At 35.2% G+C, this 26,462-nt stretch overlaps 2 protein-coding genes across 2 annotated transcripts in view; both read right to left on the bottom strand.

The window, feature by feature from the left end:
- LOC113518786 (LIM/homeobox protein Awh) overlaps nt 1-9,198 on the bottom strand; it is a 67,983-nt gene extending 58,785 nt beyond the window's left edge. The window contains exon 1 of the mRNA XM_052896682.1: nt 8,988-9,198. Coding sequence (XP_052752642.1) covers nt 8,988-8,993 — 6 coding nt within the window. The 5' untranslated portion in view covers nt 8,994-9,198. The remainder of the gene's footprint in view (nt 1-8,987) is intronic.
- A 7,586-nt stretch (nt 9,199-16,784) lies between these two features.
- LOC128201055 (uncharacterized) lies at nt 16,785-21,791 on the bottom strand. The gene has a single exon (XM_052896638.1). It carries the CDS (start codon nt 21,602-21,604, stop codon nt 18,842-18,844), a length of 2,763 nt encoding a protein of 920 aa, XP_052752598.1. The 5' UTR covers nt 21,605-21,791; the 3' UTR covers nt 16,785-18,841.
- Between the last annotated feature and the right edge of the window lie 4,671 nt (nt 21,792-26,462).

The raw sequence follows: 26,462 nt of genomic DNA, 5'->3' as shown, positions 1-26,462 counted from the left end.
TGTTTTAACCGTGAAGCAATTGTGTTTGCATGGCTGTGTTTCGGTTTGAAGGGTGGGATATGGCGTGAATTTACTAGGTACAGAGGAATAACACCTGAGTCCTCAGGAATGGCAACGCATGGGGGGTATCATGGGCGAAACAGTATACTCTGTTATGTCCATGGTACTGCTTATGTCTATAGGCGACGGTTACCACTTTCCATCAGGTGGGTCGTCAGCTATAAGTTATAGAAATTTGGAATCCAATTGTATATTGTTTATCAATAATAGGCTTTGCTAACCTTGAGTTAGGGTATGTCCTAGCATTATAAGGATTCGAACAAAGAAGATCTAGGAACACAACTAAAATCATCCTATGCCGAATTAAAAAGAAATCTAAACTAGCTTGACCAAGAACTGAGCCCGGAATCTGATTTACACAATCCAACATATAATATCATTGATTATTAATAAGATTATTGTAAAATAAATGATAACATTGTTTTTCGCCAAAACAAAATATATAAATTTTAATAGCACGCAATATAAACCGATTTATTTTAGAGAGCGCGGTAATCTCCCGAGTCGGTCGTCATTGCCCTCTTTGTGATTGTCAAGTGAGGCGATCGATTCGACGCATCCATAGGAAAGTCATCGGCTTTAATAAAACGGACACGTTGTATGATTGTGTATGAGTGATTTCAACATATTCATGTGTACAAGTTTAAGTAGACGAGGCACTGTATGGTGTATTTTTTCTTACATCAAAATCTTGACAAATACAACCGGGCATATTGTCCTTCACCAACCCAAATTTAGAACACCCTATGTTTCCATAGACTAAAATATTACGGTACTCATATTTGTGCTACTGCTGCTACTTGTGCTGATGTTACTACTAATACAGGTATACTACACAAATGTGCAGTACACAGTGCAGTATTGCGTTATCAAATAGTAGCAGATACTTTTAATATTGCGAGATGAATTGATGTAACTCCATACTCAGCAATAACGGAAACTCAAATAAACACTAGGTATTTTTTATGGGTGGCAACCCCGCTTGCGCTATCGGTTTACGCTGATATATCTATTTTTTTTATACAACTTAGAATGGCAAACAAGCTGATGGCCCACCTGATGTAAAGTGGTAGCCTATAGACATGAGCAGTACCATGGACATACAGAGTATACTGTTTCGCCCATGATATCCCCCATGCGTTGTCACTCCTGAGGACTCAGGTGTTGTTCCTATGTACCCTGTAAATTCACGCTATATCCCACCCTTCAAACTGAAACACAGCTATGCAAACACAACTGCTTCACGGTAGAAACACGAATGGAACAGAGATACCTAAGCAATCGACTTTTGTACAAAGTCTCCCTCTGGTAAATCCGTCTGCATAGCGTGGCAATTACTGGCAAAACCCCCTAAAGGGGGGCTTATATGCAGCAATAGACAGTTAAAAGCTGATATGATGATGACTATGTAATTAAAAAAAAAGTATTTTGTCAAGAATAACAACAGAAAAGAATTGGTCAATGTTGGTCAACGGAAATGTCAAGTAAGGATATTTTTAAAAGAAGACTTTTTAATTATTTGTTGAGTCAACAAAACCAGCTCTAGTTACAGGTTACTCAATAGCTATTATATCTCATAATGCTTATCGTTGTTTTAATTTATGTATATGTATGTATATATATATGTGTATGTATGTATATATATATTTCATATGTATTAAAAGTAATGTTTATGTATTATATGTGCATTTCTTATGTGTATATTATATTTATATTGTGTATTGCCTTAATGTGTTACTATAATTATGTCACATATTTTTCACCACATCTGCCCTTCATACGCTTTCTGTTTTCACCCAATGGTTAACTGGTAGAGAATGCCATATGGCATTAAGCTCGCCACTTGTACAAAGTTTTATTGTGCAATAAAGAATAAATAAATAAATAAATAAAATGACGTAGCAAGCCGCAATGCGCTCGTTGAACTCTTTGTTACTAAATTGCGGCACATAAGATTGGCGATACGGCGACGCTCGTGACGTAGCGTCGGGCACATGACTTTAAGGTTCTAAATTCTTAGCCATTAAAGCTATTTGAAGTATTCCAGCCATTTGAGTTAATTTAGTAAGCAAACTTTATTTTAATTCCTTGCCCTATAACACAAAGTAATATTGCTTAAGGAACAAGTGATTCAACGATTGTGTGGTAAAAAATCCTCCCTTATTGTTCCAACATTAGGTACAGCCATGTCGTCATAGTCGTAGAATACCGACGGATCTTTATATGTAATATTCGTCAGATCCGTCAGTATTCTACGACTATGATGATATTTTTGTTCGCATGAAATATTTGTAATGACGTAACTGGTTCTATTTTCCATTGAGAATGTTGGTCCGTTAACTGTCCACTCCTAAACATAACCTCTCCCATAAGGGGGATTTTGTTAATACTTGCCACGCTTGGCGAGTGGATTAGCAACTGCAGTTTGACTTTTGGTGATGTTTTAAGAGGGACTCTGTCCATCTCGATTGAGCTCCCTTGGTCTTGGCTTAATTTTCTCTTGTACGACACCCACGGGAAAGGAAGGGGTGGCCTATTCTCTGCCGGGATCTAGACGTCAGTATCCATTTAGATTGTCTGCCAAATTTTGTTTAAGAGCTTTCATACCTTTTCTTACCAAAGTATGGCAACGTCGTAACTTTTTATCAATTTCCAAAAAAAACAATTAATCAAGTTTCAATGTTTTAGACGACAGATAGATAGACGTTTATTATTTTAACACATCATAACGATGATATAAACAGTACAGATGACGTTTAAGACTTACGACCAACTAATAATAATAATAAAACAGTACGTTAATTACCGTAACCCATTCCTTATAACATATTCATTAATAACAACATTAATAACATCAATTCAAAAATACATTTTTCTAGAAAAAAAAATATGTTAACAAAAACAATCAATTAAAATTTAAAAAAAAATAACCGGTACCTGTTAACGGCATTACATAAACATAATAAATATAAATGTGTGTATTAACACACACTGATTTATATATATAATACGAGAAGAAAGACACAGATAACAAAATTAATATGTGTTTATATATATATATATATATATATATATATATATATATATATATATATATATATATATATATATATATATATATATATATATATATATATATATATATATATATAAAGGGAGACTGTACAAAAATCGTTTGCTTTAGCACCTCTATCCCATTCGTGTTACTACCGTGAAGCAGTTGTGTTTGCATGGCTGTGTTTCGGTTTGAAGGGTGCGATATGGCAGTTAAAATTACAGGGTACAGAGGAATAACACTTGAGTTCTCAGGAATGGCAACGCATGGGAGGTATCATGGGCGACACAGTATATTCTAATAGGTCCATGGTACTGTAGTGTATATAGGAACTGGTATATAAACTCCTTGTTGGCTATTTATACGAAAAGAAACATATTTTATATTTTATTTGGCGCCTTTTAATTGTGACGTTCTTGTACAAAAAGTTAAGTTAAGTTATAAACACATTCAAGATCGAAGATTCGACTTTATTTCTGTTCAGATTATGTAAAACGTACGTTTTAGACTACTTTTGTTTCGATGTCCTTTACTAAAAGATAGTCTGGAAAAAATTGCTTAGCGATAAAGCCGCCATTTGTATCACTTCTCATTAAAATTAACTGTATTTATTATTGTATATATTAAAATGTAAATTAAATAAATAGATAAAAAAAATATACGAGTGCGGTATACATGTGAGATGTCTAATACGTGTATTACATGATGTATGTTCAGTGTTTTTTTTTTTTTATGAACGATATTGGAATGGTAACCTCGCCTGCGCTATCGGTATACACTGGCGGGGCACTAGTAAGAGATGATAGGTGAGAATGAAAAAGCAGGTCAATTAGCCCATCGTGATGAATTCACTTGAAATTCAGCACGATGGTTTCCAGGGGGGACCACGTGGAGGTTGACCTTTTTGGGCATATTGCTAACAATGAGTCTGGTAGTGCGCATTATTAACAACCCCCCCCCCCTCGCCTCAAGTTTAGTGGGTCTTAACGACATTTGGGTTTGAGGTCGTAATGTCATTGAAATTTGTCTGCGTTCAAATTGCGTGATAAACAATCAGTACTAAACTTTGGACAATCTAACAGTAATAAATGTTATACCATTGCTTGTCTGTAACTATGAATAAATGGTTTATCTTATCTTAATAACAATACGTTTAAAGTTATAGTTCATTAAAAAAAAATAAGATAATAGTTTTGTTGTGTCCATGCAGATTTGTTTATTACAATTTGTGCATAGTTTTTTTTTAACTAGAAAAATGAGAGCTATTTTAGCACTCTTGCAACTTATTTCTCTACACCAATCTCGCATGGGTTTTAACATGGAAATAAACAACGTAAATCCAACAAGTTAAGAGTAAGACAAAATAGGAAAAAGACGTAATTTGTTTAGGGACAATAAATACACTTTAATCCCTAGACCTCATCCCAAGTTGTATACAGGATGCACTTAATATTGTTAGCATACTATAAAAAGAGTTCTCTACCGGTGAAACAAAATATTATCACCAAAGAAACGTGGATTAAAAACAGACAAAAATTTTTTAATCTTCCATATTAACACGGCCTTAGGAATGGCAACGCATGGGGGGTAATATGGGCGAAACAGTATACTCTGTTATGTCCATGGTACTGCTCATGTCTATAGGCGACGGTTACCACTTTCCATCAGGTGGGCCGTCAGCCTGTTTGCCATTCTAAGTTGTATAAAAAAAAGAGTTCAATGACATCCGTCAGACGTAGATAATGAGGTAGGTAATTTGTGTGAAAGCTCTTTCATTTTCAGAGTCATTTTATTCGTGGGTGGTATTTGTAATCACAATAATTTATTCAATAGGTACATTAAATATATTTTACTACGTCATTTACTAATAAATAAGTAAGCACATGTGCCTTCAAAAGAAATTGTATAGTACATATATAAATATCTAATATATAAAATTCTCGTGTCGCGGTGTTTGTTACAAAACTCCTCCGAAACGGCATTACCGATTTTTATGAAATTTTGTGTACATATTGGGTAGGTTTGAGAATCGGCCAACATCTATTTTTCATACCCCTCAATGATAAGGGTGACCCACACCTAAATTTTTTTTTTATTTTTATGACAATTTTATTTTATTTTTGTTTTATTATATTTTATTTATAATTTAGCATTGAAAAACACAACTTCAAATTTGTAGTACGATAAATTTTCATATATAGTTTTCGAAATTATGTATATATATATATATATATATATATATATATATATATATATATATATATATATATATAACGATCTCTGTAGACTTCGTCTCAAGGGCAACGCAAGAGGTGACCAAGTTTTTTTTATGGATGATAATGAAATGGAAACGCCTTTTGCGTTAACGAGCTGCGACGATAGGTGAGAATAAAAAGGCAAGCCAGTTGGCCCTTCGTGATGAATAAATTTGGAATTCAGCACGATGGTTTTCACCTGGAGGTCGACCTGATAAGGTATTTTGCTAGCAATGGGACTGGTAGTTCGTATAGCTAACAATCCCTTTGCCCCCGAGAGGCGACTAAGTGTCACAATATATACAGCAGTGCAAGAAAAATCTCTTTATAAAGCCACATACCAAGCTACCCAGCATGATTATAATTGGGCTAATACATTTAACGACCTCCGTGGTGCAGTGGTAAGCACGTCGCTTTGCATTAATGAGGTACGATTCCCGGTTAGGCCAATTTAGGGCACAAAATTTTTCTATTTGGCTCCGTTCTGTATGTTCTAGACTGTGTTGCCAGATGTTCATTGCCTGGTTTATCATAACACTGGGTATCATAGCTTGAGGACCAGACAATTGGTATAATTGTATGGCACTAACACTTAATAACAAGGGATTATTAGTAACGAGGTCTAATATCCCCATTTCTAGCAATATGCCCTCTCAGGTCGACCTCCACGCGGTTCCCCCTGGAAACCATCATAGTTAATTCTTGTCGAATTCATCATGGTGGGCCAACTGACCTGCAATCATTCTCACCTATTATCTTTCACTAGTACCTCTTCGGTGTATACCGATAGCGCGGGCGGTGTTACCATTCCATTTTCACCAATTACAAAAAAAAAACACTCTTTAATAACACTCTTTCACGACACATTCGCAAAAGTTAACTAACTTTATCATCACATGCTTCGTTATAATCCCCGATGGTAGGTGGGAAAGGGATTGTTAGTAATGGAGACTGAGAATCCCATTGCTAGCAATATAGCCAACCAGGTCGACCTCCTCGCGGTTCTCCCTGGAAACTATCATGGTTAATTCCTAATGAATTTATCATGATGGGCTAACTGGCCTGTTTTCATTCTCATCTATCACCCTTCACTGGTGCTCCGACAGCGTATACCGTTAGCGCAGGCGGGGTTACCTTACCATTTTAACCCATCAAAAAAAAATCCCCGATGGTTTCAATCCGGACCACATAAAGTTAAATCAGACAGAGTAGGTATAACACTAGTCCCTTTTCCCTAATAGATAGTTCCAGTACAGTATAGTAGATTTATAATGGCCGTAAAATCCCAAGATAGATTAGGCCACCACTTCTTTCCCGTGGATATTGTAATAGGTGACTAAGGGAGGGCGAGGAATAGGCAGTAGCGTCCCTCTTAAAACATTTCCAAAGCCTAACCGCGGTTTCCAATCCGCCTGCCAAGCGTGGCAACTATTGCAAAAACTCCCCAAGAGGGAGGCTTATGTTCAGCGGTGGACAGTTAAAGCCTAATACGGTGGTGAGAATAAATTAATTTATAATTATCGTTAGTTATCTTTTGCCATTCTTTGTTTTTTTTTTGTTTGAAATTTAATGATGCAATGACAGGCAAAATCAGGGGCATGCCAGTACTTCCCCCGGCGGCGTCAACTCGGCTTAACCAGTTAACTTCTAAGTAAAATTTATTAAAATCTATTAACAAATCAAACGCAGTGTAGGACAACTCCCCCCTTCCCCCCCACTAGATGTAGTGACGACCTCCAGCGAATGCAGGTGGCTCAAAACCGTTCCTTATGACAATCTATGGGGGAGGCCTATGTCCAATAGTGGACGGATAATGGCTTGAATGATGATGATAAGATGACAATCTATTATTATTGGGGGGAAAGGGATTGTTAGTAATGGAGACTGAGAATCCCACTGCTAGCAATATACCCAACCAGGTCGACCTCCTCGCGGTCCCTCCTGGAAACTATCATGGTTAATTCCTGATGAATTCATCATGATGGGCTAACCGGCCTGTTTTCATTCTCATCTATCACCCTTCACTGGTGCTCCGCCAGCGTATCCCGTTAGCGCAGGCGGAGTTACCATACCATTTTCACCTAACAAAAAAAAATCTATTATTATTATCTATTTGAAGAATGGACTTCAGACTAACCGCTGAAACAAACTGAACCAATTATCATGAATGTGAAAACGACTGTTTGTTTATAGCCACCTTGTACTTTAAAGTCTCAGCCAAATGTTATGAAAGCTGTTGCAGACATAGTCAATGCATTTGCTGCACTTTTTCTTTTGGAAAATGTTTAATTTAATTCATAAAATCCTCCTCAATTTCCATTTCTTTAAATGGATCATAATTAATTATTTCTAACAAACTTAAACTGCCGCATGATCCTGGTATAGAATAGGCCATTCCTTATTTTCCCGTGAAGGTTGTAAGTGGCGACTAAGGGAACTTAATTATACAAATTATATTAAGAGTTTTAATAATAATGTTTGTAGGAATTTATACCATTGGAGGGCGAGGGATGGGCAGCAGCGTACTTCTTAAAACATAACAAAAACCTAACTGCAGTCGCCAACACGTCTGCCAAGCGTCGCAATTACTGTAAAACCCTCCTTATGGTGAAGTCTTATATTCAGCAATGAGCAGTTAACATAAAATATATACTTATATGTACCTAATAAAATTGAAGTTAAAAATATTAGGTACCTACGTGGGAAAAGAATTTTTAAGATGGTAGGTGATGTAAGTAAAAAACCTTCGTTTTAGGCCTCTGGGTATGTAATAAGTATATATTTTTTTTTATTTATTTATCCAAAGCACAGAATACATTGTGTAGGATAGGTACTACATAATAATATTACAAAAATTATAAATTACAATTACAGTTCATTTACAGTGAGTACAATTCTATTTTTTCTTTCTAATTTCATTCGGTCCGCTTTGTATGTTTATACAATCACTACATACAATCAGTGCTGTTATACAAATCCATTAATTGTTTCACACTAAATTTTTTGTTTTTTTATATATAATATATTAGTTACACATATAATACTTTATTATTATTGCTCAAAAATTGTCAACATTCAATTACTGTTGTCATTAAAATACTCATCTACGGAATAGCAACACTTATTCTATAGTAATGCTTTCAAATGAGTTTTGAATTATAACGAAATGGAATGAAATATTTATTTGCTTTAAACAGACATTTGACATCATGAGGGCCTTGTGACAAAACTTTTTGGTATTCTATTTAATTGCCTTAATATTGTAGGCGTGCAAATCTAATTTATTGATTAAATAAGGTTTATTGATTAAATAATAATAATTAGTTTTAAACTAATTAAGTATATAAAGTATAATTAAAAAGTCAGCGAATTTCGCTTAACAATTAATTTACAAGTAATTAGAGTAAATAGTGACAGTAGAAGAACCTACAGTTTGTTTAATAACCTATTGAGTAACATCTTTCTCTCATAAAGAGACTAGTATCCACTTTAACAGATAGGTATTTTTTTATACCACTGAGGTGACAAACAAGAATACGGCCCACCTGATGGTCAGTGGTTACAGTAGCCTATGAAAACTACAACAGCAACAATTTAAAACGATCAACAGTACTCACCTTCATTTCTAGCTTTACACCCAACACTTTGCCGGCTACCTCAGCAGTTTCTCACAGTATACAAAACAAAAACAACATCAAAGCGTGTCCACCTCAGCACCGTTATTCAATTAAAACATATCGTGTCGCGAACACGACCTGACCGTTGACCGTCAAAACACAGTATCTGCTCGACACGACCTCGGGCTCCGTACGCGGGTTCACTTCGCGATTGTTACGTACGCACTAAGGCACCACGGGTGCTGAGGCGGCGCCAGCCGAGCCCCCTCGCCGTACTCCGCTTGCTATTGGTGGCATCTGCGCCGCCGGGGCGTGGCAGGCTTCGTTTCAACCACCACGATACACTACGCTCGGCTCTCACTATGTAAAGGTGTTCGATTAATACAGTAAAAAATCGCATCCCGACTAAATTGTTGGGTGTCCACATTGGAAAATGATTTTAAACTGACTTTTAGCTTAGCTCCGCGCTGTAGCGAGACACTGTGGACTTTAGATGCGGCATTTATTGAGTATAGTACGAAATGTTACCAAAGATGTAAGTAAAGAATTATTTCGTACATATTAAATAAAAAATATAGTAATTCTGTGGTAATTCTAATGTAAGTAGTATATTAATTTATTTTAACATATACTATATAAGTAGGTAGGTATTGTATATATTTATAGTGTATGTATTTATGTAATATTTTATTATATATTTTAATATTTTATTTAACTGTATATTTGTTTATGTATTAATAGTTGTAGCACTTCAGCTGCCCGCTAACGAAATGCTTTCTCACTGTACTGGGTTGACTGGAAGAGATCTCTGTCAGAGATAAGTTCACCCTTGCTCACAACATTTATAAATAGATTATTTTATATGTAACTTACAAGTGCAATAAAGAATATATATATATTCTTGAAATCGTGGGGATAGAGTAATGCGTCCCGATTTGTTACGTAATCATTGGGGACACGTTGGATTCGTTGGATCACTGTATACTTAAATATTGTAATTGTTCCCAAATAAAAACAGAAATATTAAAAAATAATAAATGTAAATGTAAACCCAGAAAACCTTCTCAAACTTATTTAATATTTGGGGTTAAGGGATTGTTAGTAATGGGTTCTAAGAGCCCCATTGCTAACAATATACTCTATCAGGTCGGCAACCTACGCGGTTCTCCCTAAAAACCATCATGGTTAATTCTTGTTGAATTATTCACGACTGGTCGACTGACCTGCCTTCATCCTCACCTATCATCACTCACTGGTGCCCCGCCAGTGGATACCGAGAGCGCAGGCGGAGTTCTATTGCGACTCGAAAAACCACATAAATTTATAGATACACCAAAGGAATACACATTCAATTAAAACGTCTTATTTGCCTTGTATTGTCCCAGCATAGTATAAGCCACTACTTCCTTTCCCGTAGGTGTCGTAAGAGACCACTAAGGAAGAGCGTGAGATGGCCAACAATGTCCCTCTTAAAACATCTCTAAAGCCTGACTGCGGTTGCCAATCCGCCTGCCAAGCTGTAACTACTGGAAAAACTCCCCAAGGGAGAGGCTTATGTTCAGCAGTGGACAGTTAAAGGCTGATATAATGATGATGTTTTTTTTATACAACTTAGAATGGCAAACAAGCTGACGGCCCACCTGATAAAAAGTGGTAACCATCGCCTATAGACATGAGCAGTACCATGGACATAACAGAGTATACTGTTTCGCCCATGATACCCCCCATGCGTTGCCATTCCTGAGGACTCGGGTGTTATTTCTCTGTGCCCAGTAAATTCACGCCATATCCCACCCTTCAAACTGAAACACAGCCATGCAAACACAACTGCTTCACAGTTGAAGCTTCACGGTACATAGAAACGTGAATAGATTAAAGACAGTACCCGACATTGTCTTTCTGCAATTAAAAATGGATGAAAACTGAATTATGGCACATATCCTTTTAAAATAAAACAACGCATGCTTATTTTTCAACAGATTTCGAAACGGAGGAGGTTTCGATTCCGTTGCAATTTTACCTTATAACTCCTTCAGTTTTAAATCGATTTGGTAAATTCTTTTTTTAATCTAAAAGGGCATACTTACGTACATATCGATCTCATAGAGATTTTATTAAAATCGATTTATTTAGGTTAATTTTTAGACCAAAATAACTGGTGTTGAGGTTTTATATTATTATTATTATGTTACATTTAAAAATAGAATTTAGTTATTTTCTTTTTCTGTCAATTACAAGGCGAACATTTGTACTTCACAATAGATCAATATCTGTAAAAACAATGTTCTGGCATATAAGCAAATCTAATCTAATCTAGTCTAATTAATATTTTGTTATTAGAGAACTTAATTTTTTAAAATATCACTAATATTTTACTAGAAAAAAAATATAATATATCTTTATTCAATATTTTCTATTTTAGTGTTCTATACAACGAACCCTTCACAACTGGTTTTATCAGATATTTTTTTTTTTTGTGAGTCACAATCTTTAATTAATAGTGTTACGCGTGAAATAAATTAAAACTATTTCATTTTTCTAAACAATTGATAACTATGTGTATATATTATATATGTATGTGTATATATGTATGTATGTATGTATATATGTTTGTATATGATAATATTTATATAATAGTGCGCCACCTACTCTTTGTCTTTTTCTCAATATCCTCTACCCAAAGGTTGTCTGGAAGAGATTGCTTAGCGATAAGGCCGCCTTTTGTATCACTTCTCATTAATATTTACTGTATTTGTTATTTCTCTTTTCACTTGGTGCAATAAAGTGTAAATAAATAAATAAATTGACAACTATTTTTCCAAATAAAAAAATAAATACGTAAACATATTTTAAGCTCGTTTTCTCAGATATAAATCAAAGTACTGAGTGAACATTACGGTACCACTGTCATATGTGTACATGAATATAAACGTTGACCTGTTTCCAGCGAAGCATCTGTATGGCGGCAGTCCATCTATATAATCTATGCTCGAACGCAATTACAGCCGCTGAGCAGATAATAAGTGGTATTAGAGAAGAGTACAGCGCACGACGTACACCGCACGCCACCGCGACCGGCGCGCAATCAACGCGCTTGTTGTGACTCCACGATGACACTCCACCGCTTTAGTCACTGTAATTTTGTCGCATTTGGGGTGCGTCCCCGTACTACCCGGCTAGACAAAGCCGTCCTGCTGTCTTCCGCGCCCGCTCGATGGTCAGGCTATTACGATTTCGTCTCGATTTGATACAGCGGAACGATTTTGAGGGTCTATTTATTACTGTCACGTGGCCTTTTTAGTAAGCTCATAAGTTGAGTACGTAATTTGGTGATTACATAATTTGTTGGTTCAGAAGGAATTTATGTTCGTTTTATTATTGTATCATTAATTATATCTCTTTAATTAACAAACGTATAATAATATATTTTACTGTATTTATTTCAGTACGATATTGCACTATTAAAACAAATCAGGTTGATAAATAAAGGGTATTTAGCGATAGAAATGCGAATTGAACTAAACTATACGAGTACAAATTAATTTCATTTTTTTTTATGTTTGTTTACTCATAACTCCGTTAATTGTAAACCGATTTGGAAAAATATTGTTTTATTTAAAAGGACATGCTTACAAATTGGTTTCGTAGTAATATTAACAAAGTTAATCTAGTAGTTTAGTTTTTAAATCTAATTACTAGTCTTGCCACAACTGGAGTCGTTTATTTTTGAAACACAATCTTGATAATGGTAATCATAATAAGTAATTTACAAAAGTAATGCACTTTCCTTATCGTATCAACTAATTGTTAAACGTAACTAAAATTATCAAAGTAAAAAAAAAAAAATTACGAACGTAAGTGACAATGTATATTTTTTTTTCTCATTTAACAGTTTCCTCTTGTCGGTGCAATTAATTAATGCATCTTCTTCCAGCTAGCTTTATCCCAGACCATATTCTTGACCTCTTTATACGACATGACACATAGCGTATCTTTTATCTGCCCCCGTCCTCGGCTTTTCCCTTCCTCTTTTGTCTTCTATTTTTCCTTCTACTATACATCTAAAAAAATCGTCGTGTCGTATAAGATGGCCCAGCATTTTGTCTCTTCTATTCTCTATATTGTGTATATATACGTCCAATATAATTTATTTAATAATAATACAAAACAGAAATAAACCTTTCGAGGATTAAGACATAATAATATATATTATATTTTTTATCCAATAAACAGTTATACAAGTTTAAAAAGTTTGTATAATATAAATAAAAGACTGAGTACATGATTAATATACAAATGATACCTTTTACTCTTCACTACGTCTGCGTAATGTTACCGTCGTTATAACATCACGTTCCCTATTTCCTTCAAAATATTCAAAAAAACATATTGAGTATATAAATATTCAGTGAAAATGCACGAAGGAATTAGGCAGAGAAGCACATAGAAGCGGTGTAATTATGAACTATTCATCCGTGGAGCCGCCAGTCCGTATCCGAGGGTCGCATCCGGCTCTGCGTTCACACTTTTAATTTCACTTTTCAAAAGGTTTTTCAACCGAATATTTGATATCCCGGAAACGCCGCCGGATTGGCGGGAAGGATCGATTCATTTCGTCACTCCAATTTGCAAATCAAGAATTTACAATTCCAATTTTGAGTGTGCATCTTTCCCTTTTCGTTGGCCGGAAAATTATTCGTTGATTACCATTAATAACAAGTGGTTGTGAAAATGAAAATGCTTATGAAAGAAACTTGATGGTTACATAGAGTATTTATATCTAGAAATAGAATAATCGTTAAGGATTCTAAAATTATATTTTGTTAAAATATATGATAGATCGTTAATATTTTTTTTTTATGCAACTTAGAATGGCAAACAAGTTGACGGCCCATCTGATGCAAAGTCGTTACCGTCGCATACATTAACGGTGCCATGTACATGCGTTACCTCCCATGCGTTACCATTCCTGGGGAATCAGGTGTTATACCTCTGTACCCTGTAACTTCACTGCCATATCCCACCCTTCAAACCGAAACACAGGTATGCAAACATAACTGCCTTAAGGTAAAAACACGAATGGGACAGAAGTACTCAAACAAACGACTTTGTACAAAGTCTCCCCTGGACATAACAATTCATATTATTCAATTTTATTGTTATATATATATATATATATATATATACATATACACCTGCACATGTTTTCTAAATCGCTATTTGATGGTGGTCGCAAAATCACTTAATTACTTATATATAAAAAAATATTTTTTTTTTGTTAAATTGGTCAAACGTGCTTGGTCTAAAATTCAAAGAATATATTTGAGATTCATAATTAGTGCTACTTACGCTCTTCTATTTAAATAGCTGTAACATAACTTTTATTATTTAAATTATACCACTGCATTGTCCAAAATATACCGCTTAGATTGCTATCTACCCTTGAATGCATAATTTGTCAAATGCAATAGAGACATTTTTCATTATTTTACGCATAAATGGAGTGCTATAGTCCTGGGTGCAGGTGTATCGTAAGCTTGATAAACATATTGTACTTAGTACAACAGTTATCGTCTCGTCATTTTGTTGGTTAAATTAAAATAATTACCTTTTATTGTGTGCTGTATTATCATAGACGTTACAAGAGATATGAGACCTATAAAATCAAAGACAGCTAAATCAAAGTCTGTCCAATGTTCAGGAAACTACAAAAACTAATATTTTGTACATACATTTATATGATACATATCCGTCACGCCTGTCTCCCATTAGGGTAGGCAGAAACAATGGAACGCCAAATGCTTCGATTCAAACAAACCTCTTTCGCTTCTTCCACATTCATCAATCTTTTCATACACGCTCGCCGGTTACGGGTACTTTTAATTTGGGCCTTCTTCAGCACGCCGTCTATTTGGTCGACATACGTCCGTCTAGGGCGGCCCCTAGCGACATCTCCATTTGTCAAGGATATAAAATAAAAAATAAATATAAAAATTCGATATCTTCCATCAGAGCACTATTGGGTTTAAGAGGTCGTTGTATGGTTTTAAGATTGAATAAGTTTGGATTTTTTTTGGATAGAATAATTTCATAATTGTAATCAGTAATGTAATGTACATCTATAAAAATGTTATAACATTTACTTCTAACTTACTGGTAAATGATGTTTACAATGTAAGGTTGGCAAACTGCGTATTGATACATTTTTGTATTGTTTTCTTTTTAACGGTTCATATCTGTTCTGGTATATTTAAAACCAGATTGAAAAAACATTTTAACACATTCTCCGCCAACAAGATTTTTCATAAAAAAACTCTTTGTTTTTAACTTATATTTAATAAATTAATTAGAGATATAATTATTTAATTTACTTTGATGCATTTATTTGAGAAATTATGAGGATTTTTATGTGTCAGCCACATGTGACTGACAAAGCATACCTATCTATTTTTCAACCATGTTTCAACCGTGAAGCAGTTGTGTTTGCATGGCTGTGTTTCGGTTTGAAGGGTGAGATATGGCGTGAATATACAGGGTACAGAGGAATAACACCTGAGTCCTAAGGAATGGCAACGCATGGGGGGTGTCATGGGTGAAACAGTATACTCTGTTATGTACATGGTACTGCTCATGTCTATAGGCGACAGTTACCACTTTCCATCAGGTGGGCCGTCAGCTTGGTTGCCATTCTAAGTTGTATAAAAAAAAATTGATTATCTTTAATAATAATATAATATTAAACATCAACTATAGGTATTTTATAAATTGAATATCTTTTTTCTAAGGATATTACTATAAGGATTTTCTTTCTTTTACGTGTACTTGGATATACCTATACATTCCATTCACTATAACGGTGACAGTCCACGAATGCCTCTGACCACTCCTATAAGAGATTACAGTAAGCCTATTCAAATATTTTTAAACTTGAATACTTAATTGTTCGCATAATTATATGGATTAGTTCATTTGATTTTCATTAGAAGCTCATTAAGTTACACCCAATGAGATATTAGTTAATGATAATTAAAATCATTAATTGTTATATTAATTGTAATTGGTAATTGCATTTTGAGTGCGGCAGTTAGAATTTCTTAGAATATTTTCGAAGATTTCTTCATATTTTTCTTTGATACAAATTATTTTGTTTCAATAGTTATAAGTTTTTTCTAATGGGTGATAATGGAATGGTAACCCCGCCCGTGCTATCGGTATACGCTGGCGGGGCACCAGTGAGGGATGATAGGTGATGATGAAAGCAGGTCAGTTAGCTCATCGTGACGAATTCCACTAGAATTAACCACGATAGTAACCAGGGGAAACGGCGTGAGGGTCGACCTGATCTCTTCAGTCCTACACTCTTGACAGAGTGGTCGTGGTTTGCATGATTATAGTGGATCGTCGATGAGGCTTTTCTTCGCGATTGAGGTCTTGGCAACGCGTCTCCATCTACTTCTATTCGCAGCCGAGCGAGAGCATTCCACAATAGACTTCTAGGTAACGTATCAAAATAAAACACATTAATTTTAAATTATACCTATAGCTTCTATGAGCATAATAGTTAAAAACACAATTTGATGCAGTAATTTTTGTGCAACAAACATGCAGACAGACAAACTAATTCTGTATCCATTGGTCTCATTAAGACCTTTCATTTTAATCTTTACGTACAGACAGCATCTAGCTACAGTTTTGTTATATCAGTGAAACACGTATTTAATGATTATATTTCGATAATTGTTAAGGTGTTAAGGTTCACTTTTCAATATCAATTTAAGGTGCAAGAAAACACACGTCTTTACTGAAATGGATATATTTTCAACTAACTTCAATTTCATAACATTGTTGCTTTTAAACCTACGACGAGACATTAGTAATAGAATGGCATGAAGTTAACCAGTGTTTGTTTCTATTGTTGACATTATAAGTAAATTACGTTAACATGCCGCCCACCAAAATGACTGTAAGTCTTTTTAAACGAGAATTTAAACAAATAACAATATATCTCATGCACATATATATATATAACAAATATAAAAGGTAACAAAATATTGTAGTATATAAATTAATTTATAAAATATTAACAACTACATACAAGTTCATTATTTAGAATCAGTTTCAATGTCCACAGGTAAATAACACAGTTTGCTAATAGATCTTTTTACAACACTGTTACCACTTTTCACACTGTAAACTCTAGTAACTCCATCATCTCCAGGGTGTTTTTCGAGCACTCGTCCTAGAGCCCATTTACCAGGCGGTAGTAGGTCATTTTTAATAAGAACTATTTGTCCGATAGCAAATTCCTTTTCTTTTTTTAAGCCACTTTGGTCTTTGTTGAAGTCTAGACAAATATTCTTTCTGCCACCGATTCCAAAAATCTCTTAGTAGTTTTTGTGTATGTTGCCAGCGGGATATGTTACTAACTTTAACATGCTGTAAATCTGGATTGGGAATGACAATAGGTGCTTCGCCTATCAGGAAATGTCCCGGTGTTAAGGGTTGAATTATGTCACCTGAGTCATCAATCGGACAGAGCGGTCTAGAATTTAGGCACGCCTCTATTTCACAAAGAATGGTGGTCATTTCCTCAAAAGTCAAGTGATTGGTTAATATTCTTTTTAAATGGTACTTAATTGATTTCACGCCCGCTTCCCATAAACCTCCGAAATTTGGGCTATAAGCAGGGATGAAATGCCATTGAGTACCATCGCACGCCAAAGATTCAGCAATTTCCCCTTTAAATTCTAAACAAGCATCCTTCCAGGCAGTTACTAACTCCTTATTTGCTCCTATAAAGTTTCTCCCTTGATCACTCCATAAATGGGAGCACTTTCCTCTTCTGGCAGTAAACCGTTTAAATGCACCAATGAATGCCTCTGACGTCATATCTCCAACCAATTCCAGATGAATGGCTTTAGTAGCCATACATACAAATATAGCAATATAAGCTTTATTTGTTTTCATACCTCTGCCCTTCGATATCAAAATTTGAAATGGACCAGTAAAATCAACTCCGCTCTGCAAGAATGGTCGAGAGGGTGTCACACGTGCTTTAGGTAAATCTCCCATGATCTGGGTTCTAACAGCAACTTTATGTCTCGCACAGATCAAACATTTATTTATGTATCCCTTAATCATACCCTTTCCTCTTACTATCCAGTACTTAGAAGTTAAATACGTCAACATAACTTGTATACCTCCATGTAAAGTTCTACGATGGGCATCAGCGACAATTAAATATGTAAATCTGTTTTTATGATTTAATATGATTGGATGTTTACTCTCTTCATCGATATTAGCGTGTCTGAGCCTTCCGCCCACCCTGAGAATACGTTGTTCATCTAAGTATGGATTTAACGATTTTAGATTGCTGGTTCTTTTTACTGATTTCTTCTTTTCTAATGCTTCTATTTCATCTTCAAAATCTATTTTTTGACTTATTTGTATACATGTACGTAATGAATCCTCTAATTCTTGTGTTGTAATAGTATTGTTTATATTTTCTGCCAACAATCTAAACTTTAGAAATCTTTTACAAAATGTTACTACTTTTAATAATTCTGTTAATGTATTATAATTTTCAAATTGTGTATATATATGATTTTCTTTTTCTTCTTCCTTATTATTTATATTTCAGTTTACGTGTATAACCTTTTTCATTTCCTCATCTGTTTGTGTACAACTTGGCTTATGAAAATCTATCTTATGTTCAGACAACCATTTCGGTCCCTTCCACCACAAGTTCGAATTTTGCAAATCTTTAAGATACATACCTCTGGACGCTATGTCAGCAGGGTTGTCTTGTGACTTCACATAGTACCATTGTCTGTTGTTGGTATTATCTATTATTTCTACCACCCTATTAGCAACGAAGGGTTTCCATTTACTGGGTTCTCCAAGTAGCCATACATAGATAATTTCATTGCTTGTGTTACTTGTTTGAGCAATCTTGAAAGTAAGACAGCGCCACAAAGCTCTAAACGTGGTAGTGATATTGTTTTCAATGGGGCTACTCTAGTTTGTGCAGCAACAAGTGTGGTTGTTATGGTTCCATCAGAATTTACAACACGACAATATACCACGGCTGCATAAGCTTGCATTGAAGCGTCACTGAAACCATGTATTTCAATAGATTCTTTCTCTTTGTTGAATGTATGTAACCATCTGTCTATACGTATGCTATTTACGTTCTTAAAATCACGTTTTATTGTCCTCCATTCGTCTATTAGTGATTGACTTATCTCTTCATCCCAACTGTACTTTTCCATCCAAAGTCGTTGTATAAATATCTTTGTCATTACCAACAACGGTGCTATCCATCCTAAAGGATCATAGAGTTTCTGAATATCTGACAGAATACTACGTTTGGTGATATTCATTGACTCGCTATGTGTACTCGAATTGTATTCAAATTTATCAGTTCTCAAGTTCCATGCGATTCCTAATGCCTTTGTAGTACCATCGATATTGAGATCTAAGTGTACATTAGAGGATCTTTCGCTTGGTTTGATAGATCTCATGAATTCTGCATTATTAGATGACCATTTCTTTAGTTGAAAACCACCTTGTTGCAATAAATATTTTAACTCCTTGGCAGCTGCGATAGCATTTTCAACATTATCACAACCCGATAGAACATCATCCACGTAGAAATCCTCTTGAATTATCCTGGTAGCAATTGGATAGTTTTCACCTTCGTCAATAGATAGCTGTACGAGAGTTTTGATAGCAAGATAAGGAGCTGAAGCCGTCCCAAATGTTACTGTGAGCAAACGGTAGTCTTTTATAGGTTCATCAGGATTATCTCTCCATAAAACTCTTTGAAAGTCTTTGTCTTCTTTTGCTATCAAAATCATTCGGTACATTTTTTCAATATCAGATACGAAACAAACAGCATGCATTCGCCATCTCATCAACAGACTTCTAAGATCACCCTGTAGTACTGGTCCTAATAAGAGCTCGTCGTTCAGTGAGATGCCGTTTGAACCTTTGCATGAAGCATCAAAGACGACACGCGTGCTAGTAGTCTCCTTTCCTTCACGAATGACTGCAAGGTGTGGTATGTAAATTGATCTTTTTGAATGTATTTCTTCTTCTGGTACTTCTTCTATATGTTTCATATTTTTGTATTCTTCTATCACTTGTGTGTATTTTTCTTTTAATTGTGGTTGTTTGTTGAATCTTTTCTCTAATTGTAAAAACCTATTCAATGCTATTTCTCTTGTATTTCCGTCCGGTGAAACTGGATTCTCTGTCTTAAATGGTAGCTTCACTATGTATCGTCCTTTATCATTTCTTTTATATGTTTTTTCGTAGATGTCTTCACACAGCCTCTCTTCTTTAGTAAATTTTCTTTTAGTATCCATATCTACCTCCCATATGACTTTCAGCATTTCGTCTACATCTACTGCATGATGTGTAAAAATAAAGTTTGATTCTTGAGTACAATTTTCACCAGAATGTACCTCACCAAATAAAATCCAACCAAGACCTGTTTTTAATGCACATGGTGAGCCAGGTGGACCTTTGATTAAATCAGATTGTAATATTTTAGCATATTCTTTGACACCAAGAAGAAGATCTATGGAGCCTGGAGTACAATAACTTGGATCAGCTAGGTGTAATCCTTCTAGGTGTGGCCAATTATGAACAGCAAGTGATTTTGTGGGTATCTTAGCAGTCAGTTGTTGAGACACGACGTATGCTTCTACTTGTATGCTATAATCCGACTTGTATCTTGAAACTACTTTGAACTGAACTACTTGGTTTACATTCGTTTTCATAGATCCCATTCCGATAATACTTCTTTTTGCTGTTGTTCTAGTGAGTTGAAGTAACTGAGTTGCTTTTTCACTTATAAACGATGATTCCGACCCTGGATCTATTAGCGCCCTTAAGACAGTGGTGTGATCGCGTTCACTTCTTACTATCACCATTGCGGTCGCTAATAGTGCTATCTTCTGCCTAGTATTGCAATTAGACGCTACCATTGTATTGACTCTTATCTCCTCTTGCTCTTCTACATTGCATGGGGATGGTGACACACTCGGTTGTATGGTACCTATTTGACCCGACGTGTTCGGTTTCTTCTGTAAATGTAGAAGAGAATGGTGGCGCTTGTGACATACATGACAGGAAACTGGTGTACGGCATTTCAACACCGAGTGTCCTGGTACTAGACAGTTGTAACAAAGATTATTGTTCTTGGCAAATTCCTTACGTTCCAGGGGGGACAATTTTGTAAACTCCTTGCAATGACATAAGGCGTGGTTATTCTTGCACATGTTACAAGTTTTATTTGGAGTTGTCACGTGGTATGATCTTTCTCTAATAGTTCGCTCTCTAGTGCATGATAATGGTGTAACTAATTCTAATGTACGAAATTGAGATTCTAAGAATTTCTTCAAGTCAGTCCATGAGGGTAGTTCATCTGAATTTTCTTTATAAGAATACGCCTCCCATTGTTTATGTGACTCTGGGTCCAACTTCTGCACGACCAGAAATATGATTATGGGATCCCAAGAATCGGTGGAAATATTCAAATTCTGTAAGTTGTTTATGCATTCAGACGTTGTATCCAACAATGCTTTAATTGAATTAGCTGACTGATTCATAATTTTCTTTTGTGCAAATAGTCGTTTTAAAAGAGAGTTAACTATTAGTCGTTTGTTACCATACCTTTCTTTCAGTGTATTCCAAGCTTGTAGGTAGTTATTTTCCGTCACTTGTATATGTTTTAATAAATTCTCTGCTTCACCACCAATACTTGTTTTCAAATAATGTAATTTTTGTACACTACTAAGCGATGTATACTATGTTATGCACTAAAGAAATAAATAAATCCTGGTAGGCGGGCCACGATTCGTAACATCCTGTGAACAAGGGAATTTGGATTTTGGGTAGCTTCACTTGCACATCCAGGGTACCCTGCACACTTTTTTCAGCTAATCGTGACACTGGTAAAGCAGATAACATATCCTTAAGGTCCGCTTCCAAGCACAAATAAATATCTTCATGTACATAGTATTCTTCTTCACGAAGTATGGTAGTATGCCGCGTTGTTCTTTAGTCGTAATGCGTAATAATTCTTCATGTGATTTTTTGAAAGTTTTCCAATAATCTTCTATGCACTTTAACCGCGACTCGATGTATCCTTTTGTTAATCGTGATTTCGGGCATTTTTTAAGATTTATTTGCGATTTTTTAAATAGATTTCCTGTATCTTCAAGTACACTGATAATTTGTTCCAAAGACGTAGCCATATTTTTTCAATAATCTTCCAATTACTAATTTAAGCAATCTTAGTACTAATTGCTTAGTGAATAAAGATCATTAAATTTGTAAATCTTTATAAGAATACCACTCGGCGATGTGCTATTTTTGTTCGATGCGGTTCTATTGTTCTCGCGAAACGGGTCGATGAAGCGGTAATAAACTAATAATCCGGCTCGATTACGGCCATATGTTAAGGTGTTAAGGTTCACTTTTCAATATCAATTTAAGGTGCAAGAAAACACACGTCTTTACTGAAATGGATATATTTTCAACTAACTTCAATTTCATAACATTGTTGCTTTTAAACCTACGACGAGACATTAGTAATAGAATGGCATGAAGTTAACCAGTGTTTGTTTCTATTGTTGACATTATAAGTAAATTACGTTAACAATAATACTAAAAAAAAACTCGAAATATGTTTAATAGGAAAATAAATTTCAAAGTCAAAAATATTCCATTCAATATCTTAATTTGTAATTAACTATTGTATACATTAATTTATTTCATTCACATTATTTAATTCGTAAATGAAGCACCAGTTGAACGGGGAGTCGGTCGAGGCGAAAACTGTGTCTGAAAGAAATGCAAACAGATTCACATAGGTATGTATCCCGTGGCTCCCCCGGGGGACGAGTACAAATTACCAATCACCCCGGGTTTGTCCGCGACCATTGATTTGGGAGACGCCCTCTGAATGCTAATCGAGTTGGTGGAGACTGAAGACGGTGCAGCCCAAGACCCTCGGGCTAAAAGTTTTTGTTATTCTTTTGATTTTTGTTTCTCTTTTCGTTTTAGATATGCCGAGTTTTGATGGTGTTATTTTTCCTAAATTGACGGATTGAAAGCCAATGGCAGCATATTTTGTTTGTACTTATTATTTATCTAGGGAAACTCACGTGCAAACGGCACAATAAAAAGAAGACATAAAACAAAACAAAGCCATCAGGTGAATACATTTTCTCCGGGGGGAAAGGGATTGTTAGTAATGGAGACTAAAAATCCCATTGCTAGCAATATACCCAACCAGGTCGACCTCCTCGCGGTTCTCCCTGGAAACCATCATGGTTAATTCCTGATGAATTCATCATGATGGGCTAACTGGCCTGTTTTCATTCTCATCTATCACCCTTCACTGGTGCTCCGCTAGCATATCCCGTTAGCGCAAACGGGGTTACCATACCATCTTCACCCATAAAAAAAAACACATTTTCTCTAAACGTTATTAAAACATGTTTAAGTATCATAATTATTTGTCTATGCCTATTTGTCTCTTTTTAATAGTTATATCACGATGTAATATGCGTCAAGTAAACGGTTCATATACCTGATAGAAAAATACCTAACGATAATTAGATATAAGCGATAGCTTATACGCACAGTAACAGCATCGTAGGCATCACTGAACAGAAAACAGTGTAATTCCCCATTAGCGTGAAAATCTATCTTGTTTTACCATTTTTGAAAAATAAGCTGTCAAGTCTACATATCCTATAATTTTCTGTTTTATTCTTAAAACCAAAACATAACCACACGAGTATCATTATATTTTCGTCCCATTAAAAAAAAAATACAATTGCTTAGCGTTAGAAACGTAAATGGGACAGAGATAATCAAGAAAAGGAAATTATAAATTTGCAAAAAAAAAACATACAAACATAGATTGACAATAGGTTTCTAAAAAAAATATTAGTCCCTGCAGCCGTCCGTATAAATCGAAATAGCTACCACAAAAGTCAAATGGCAACAATGGTGTGTAACATGCACTGTTGGTAAGTGGAATTTAATAAAGTGTCATATTCCGTGGCAGAGGAAGTGTGTGCGTGAATAGAGCGAGCCCCGGACACAATGGGCCGCCGTTGTGGGACTATTAACGCAGTTTAACCACCCCGGGGACAGCCGATTGTTGAGTGCAAGCCCTCTATTTTATTACGATTCGCAAACGTTGCTATAAACGCTTCGTCCTATATTCGCACGACGATGTGTTGTTTTTGCTAAGGATCGTTTTTAAATCTCTCAAATCATATCTCGCTATAAGTACGTTTTAATATAATCCGATGTTCTTAATATACATATAATGTATATCTATATACATATGTAACGTGGAATTAATGAATTCACTGTATTTTTATAGTTTCTGACAATTGTTTGCCGTATGGTCCCGGCATAGAATAGGCCACCCCCTCCATTGTCGCAGGTATCGTAAGAGGCGACTAAGGAGAGCGAGGGCTGGGTAGCAGCGTCCCTCTTAAAACATCTCTAAAGCCTAACTGCGGTTGCCAATCCACCTGCCAAACATGGCAACTACTGGCAAAACCCCCTGAGGGAGAGCCTTGTGTTCAGCAGTGGACAGTTAAAGGCTGATGTGAATGAATGAATAAGTTTTAAAAATAAAACAAATATTGTATACAATATTCCCGTCACAATGTTCGTTCACGGAATCTTGTAACAGAACATATTTGAAATTTCATTGTTTTATAAAATTTTGTATATGTGTCCTATTTACTCCAACTGGAGAGATAGGATAATTTTTATTCCGATAAAAAAAATGGCCGTGATAGATGGCGGTATGGGTTAAAACAAAACTTTCAAGGTTAGGTAATGGATTATAAAAATTGGTTATTAAATACGCAAAAAATTGCGTAGCAAAATCTACTTAATAATTGAAACTTGAAGAAACAACAAAATATACGTTATAGACACGTTAGATTTGAATTATTTGAATTAAGAATGTGAAGTAATGTGGTCACAAGTAGAATTTGATTCATGACATGCGCTTTCGTATTTGGCAAATAAAAACGGCAGCTTCAACCAACAAGTATGAGCATACTTCATTGATTATTCCAAACCAAATCAATATCTTGTATTCAGAATTGGCGATACAATCACATAACGAAGCCACAGTAAATACAGATGAATTTTGAAAACCGCCTTGGAAGTAATTTAGAATTATTATTTATTATTATTATTCTACTGAATGATAATGGAATGATAATTCTGCCTGCGCTAACGGGGGTACTAGTGAGGGATGATAAGTGAAAATGAAACGGTTTGCCTATCGTGAGGAATACGTTTGGAATTCAGTACCTACAATGGTTTCCAGAGGGACCACAGCGAGGTAGACCTGGTTGTGTATATTGCTAGCAATAGGTCTTTTAGTCTCCATTATTAAGAAACCCCCCCCCCCCCCCATCTCACATCACGAGTATAATAATATTTGAGGTTTCACGATTAGAGAGTGTGTCTATCATGTTGATTTCATTCTTTAGGTATATTAAAAATGTATTCATTTATTATATTAGACAAATAATTTAATTAATACTTTTTCAATGACCTTACAATAGTTTACAAATATCAATCCCTTTGAATTGAGAATTCACCAGAGGGAGACTTTGTACAAAAGTCGATTGCTTGGGTACCTCTGTCCCATTCGTGTTTCAACCGTGAAGCAGCTGTGTTTGCATGGCTGTGTTTCGGTTTGAAGGGTGGGTATGGCGTGAATTTACTGGGTACAGAAGAATAACACCTGAGTCCTCAGGAATGGCAACGCGTGGGGGGTATCATGGGCGAAACAGTGTACTATGTATGTCTATGGTACTTCTCATGTCTATAGGCGATGGTTACCACTTTCCATCAGGTAGGCCGTCAGCTAGTTTGCCATTCTAAGTTGTATAAAAAAAATGTTCAACTGTAATATGGAATCCTTTACACAAATACCAGTAATCACAAATGTAGCGATGGGGTTACTTTTGTTTGAATAACATGTATTTGTTTTATTTTATACGCGTTTTATTATTATTTATTATTATATTATTTTATTTTATAACATGTATTTGTTTTATTTTATACGCTATTTGTATATCAGATGCTACAAATTTTTAAGTAATACTCATAAACTACTATTCATGATTACAGTGTATTTTATATTTATTATATCTTTAAATATGTATATGACAAATTGAACCGATTCAGTTATTTTTTTAATATTCTAATTGACTTTTAAGTGACTGTAGTTTAAAATTAGTAAATGTTAACATCACATGGAGGCTTTAGCTGTTTGCATGGATACCTCTGTTGCACCTGTGATTCTGCCAGCCTTGAAACAGTCGTACTCACATGGCCGTGTCTCAGTTTGAGGAGTGGCATATGGCAGTGAAATTGCATGTTATAGATTGAGTCATAATGCAATGGTTTTTG

Source organism: Galleria mellonella, unplaced genomic scaffold, assembly GCF_026898425.1.
Source record: "Galleria mellonella isolate WM207_F2 unplaced genomic scaffold, CSIRO_AGI_GalMel_v1 utg33, whole genome shotgun sequence".
NCBI lineage: Eukaryota > Metazoa > Arthropoda > Insecta > Lepidoptera > Pyralidae > Galleria > Galleria mellonella.
This window is presented reverse-complemented; position numbering and strand designations above follow the sequence as displayed.

Excerpts from the sequence above, each read along its gene's own strand:
- LOC128201055 (XM_052896638.1), bottom strand. The coding sequence starts at position 21,604 with ATGAATCAGTCAGCTAATTCAATTAAAGCATTGTTGGATACAACGTCT.